This window comes from Galeopterus variegatus, unplaced genomic scaffold (genome assembly GCF_000696425.1).
Source record: "Galeopterus variegatus unplaced genomic scaffold, G_variegatus-3.0.2 Scaffold9761, whole genome shotgun sequence".
NCBI classification, from domain to species: Eukaryota; Metazoa; Chordata; class Mammalia; order Dermoptera; family Cynocephalidae; genus Galeopterus; species Galeopterus variegatus.
Genome location: NW_007735872.1, coordinates 52,702 through 55,917, shown reverse-complemented (window position 1 = coordinate 55,917; position 3,216 = coordinate 52,702). Strand labels below are relative to the sequence as shown.

At 52.5% G+C, this 3,216-nt stretch overlaps 1 protein-coding gene across 1 annotated transcript in view; it reads right to left on the bottom strand.

Annotated features, from left to right (window-relative positions):
* Window positions 1-2,539, bottom strand: part of LOC103609558 (unhealthy ribosome biogenesis protein 2 homolog) — a gene marked incomplete at its 3' end in the record, with an annotated part of 18,760 nt that extends 16,221 nt beyond the window's left edge. The window contains 3 exon segments of the mRNA XM_008593864.1: window positions 987-1,517; window positions 1,954-2,190; window positions 2,420-2,539. Coding sequence (XP_008592086.1) covers window positions 987-1,517; window positions 1,954-2,190; window positions 2,420-2,539 — 888 coding nt within the window.
* Window positions 2,540-3,216: the final 677 nt, after the last annotated feature.

Below are 3,216 nucleotides of genomic sequence, written 5' to 3'. Positions count from 1 at the left end.
ACCCCAGCTTGGTGACAGCCATGGACAGCAAGAGAAGGAAGCGATGCATGTGACAGGGCAGCGAGAGGCTGTCCAGCTGCAGGGCAGAAACAACCTCCAAGAGCCCCTGCGTGCATTCCAGCCGCTCGCCCCCAGCTGGATGAGGAAGTCCCTCTTGACCAGGGACAGTAAGTTCTGGGCAATTTCTGCTCTCGGTTTGACACTTTTGGGGTCTGTCTTTTTCAAATCTGCTTTCCCAATGAGCCACAACCATGTGGTCCTTTTCAAAAACCCAGGGTAGCTGCTCACTGAGAAGACCTGGGTTGCTCCGGACACCAGAACGCAGAACGCTAGAACAGCCCTCGGCCTCGCACATTAAGAAGGGGGTGTGAAGGGACTGCACCTCCGGAAAGGGATTAAGAAGGGGGTGTGAAGGGACTGCACCTCCGGAAAGGGAGGACTGTGAAGGACCACCTGGGGTATTTTTTCGAGTGTGATACTCAGCTCTTCATCTGCTGAGATAAGAAGGTGGTGTGAAGGGACTGCACCTCCGGAAAGGGATGACTGTGAAGGACCACCTGGGGTATTTTTTCGAGTGTGATACTCAGCTCTTCATCTGCTGAGCCTTCCTGGGCTTTGCTCACTGGTAAAGTTCTCAGCAGGATGCTGGCCAGGTATCTCACGTCATCTGGACGGAGATAGGATATTAAAATTGTGAGATTTGAAGCAATCAAGTGCCAGCGTACTACAGGGTATGTGGTGGCACTGACTGTGCCGACCTGGCCATCCCAGGAAGCTGATGCCCTTTGATTCAAGCTTTCTCTGCCAGAACCAATAACACAGGCAGCGTCACACCCAAAGTCTGGAGGGCTTCTTTACACTGGAAACTAGCCACATTAAAGTCCTTTTCATTCTGTGCAGGTAGAGCTGCTCTAAGCAATACCTGCCAAGGGAGCTGAACTGAGCTGCCAACTTCTCTACCTTCTTCCAGTGCTGTGTTTCCACACCTGGAGCAGCACAGGGAGGCTTGGGGTCTTCAGGGCAGCCCCTGCCAGGTCCCGAGACACAGAATGATATTGGCTACAGTGCAGACTGAGCGTGGTGTCCACCTGGTCCCAGGTGCAGGAGAGCAGGAGGGCGAAGTCACTGACCTTCTGAAGCCACAGATCAGATGCTGGGCCCGGGTGCTCCGAGAGGAGGACAAGCAGGGGCCTCACAAGCTCTCCCAGCATCCGCGCCATCGTGCACTGCATCCGTCTGATGACAAGCAGGGGTGTGCTGCTGTCTAGGCTGTGCACGTTGAATGTGATGCAATGCAGCAGGGAGCTCAGGGACAGTGACTTCAGGGCCATGTCAGTGTCACTCCACAAACAGGGCAAGACCAAGGACTGGAACTTCTCCAGCACGAGGCACCACGTGTCCAAGATCTGACTCGGAGGCAGCTCCAGGAGGCACACACTTAGCACCACAGAGGGGCCCGAGGCCAGCATAGGCTGCCTCAGCACCTCGGCCACCAGGTGGCAGATCACCCCCAGAACCTCCTCAGACAGCCGTGGCACTTGTCATAGCTTAGCATACGCCTGGAAGAGAGTGTGAATAAGCACCTCCTGGGCTCTTCTGGTTCAAAACTCTGTTACTTCTGCATCAATCCAAGCTGAAGCCAATAGGTCATCCAGATCTGGCTCCAAAGTCAAATGATTCAGGGACATCAGTCTTGAGGCAGTGAAACCAGGCTGGTACAGGTGCTTGTGTGTGGTTTATCAGCAGCTCAGCCAAACGGCGATAAAAGTGGAGCTGAGCCTCTCCCTGCCAGATCCTGTCGGCAGCAGTGTTATAGATATTGTTTCTGGCCACCAAGTTCAGCAGCTCTTCCACAGCCAGCAGTTCTGTGGTCCAATCTGATGTGGACAGGGCTCCCACCCACCCCTCCTGCAGGTGGGAAACCCTCAAGCAGCCAGACAGCCTGGGCAGAACCTGGAAGCAGAGAAGCTGGTTCCCCTCCTTGAAGTAGGAATCTAGAAAGAGCTTGAACAGCAAGGCCACGGAGCTGGTCACAATGGAGGCATGGAGAGCAGGCTCGCGGTTGCCCACATCAACGAGCCTGGTGATCACAGTGCCCATGGGGGCTAGAAGGTTCTTCATGGCCCCCATCTTCATGTCCCCTTGTTGCTGGTCCAAGAGCTCCTCTTTGTGGGATGAAAGCAGCTCAGGCTGAAAGACCCAATCTCACAGCACAACCTCAATCTTACTCCTTACCCCCCAGATCAGGGCTGGCTGCAGTTGGACTTGGCCAGCCTGTGACCAGGTGCCTCCTGAGAGCAGGTGTCTCAGGACCAGGAAGGGCTGGAGCAGGTGCCCAGTCATATCCCCAAAGGCACATCTCGGATTGATCTGCTGCTGCTGGATCAATAGGTTAGTGGCAAAGGGACAGGTGGATGACCTTGAACAACTGGGTGACCGTAGCTCCCTCCGGCTGTTTGCAGGCCGACCAGCAGAGCTGGCTCAGCAAGGCCACCACCAGCTCCTGATTGGCCATGTAGATGACGGCAAAGGCAGGCATCGAAAGGATGCCCTGGCAGCAGCTCAGGACAGCACATATGTTTCTTTGGGATCCCAAAAGAGAGAACTCAACTATTCTCTCATTTATGATCTGAACATTAAGAAAGAAAGAAAACCCATTACTGACCCTAAACCCACACATAACACAGAAAAGGCACAACAGAATCCATAAACTCACTCCTCACCCTCACCTTGATGTGAAAGAAATGCCCAGTCTATTGCATCTAAATAACCTGACATTTGCTAAGTACACCAGAGGAAGGTGAAGCACCTGTTCTGATTCCTTCACACACCCACCTCCTACTAATACAAACTGGAAAAGGATCAGCACCTTTGTAAATTTGCTGTCCCTTTGTAAAAAGCTGGGGGGTTTTAAAGGCCTCAATACCAAAGATAACATCTTAGATTTTAAACCTGCAATTTAGCCTACATGTCACCTGGTGGGTGGACAGTGGCACCTGAGGTATGATCTGTGATCCAAAACACATGTTTATACTCCATTATACTTTTCTTTTAAAAAAAAAGCCAAAGCAAATGCCACTCTTTGTTGCTTTGCATTGCTTTGCCCCCCACGGATTTATCACCCCACTTTCCCTGGATGATGGAGATGCAAAGGATTACTCAAAGCCCATCTCTTCTGAGCAGTGAGAAGCCCCAAAGTGGTTAATCTCCCTGGGA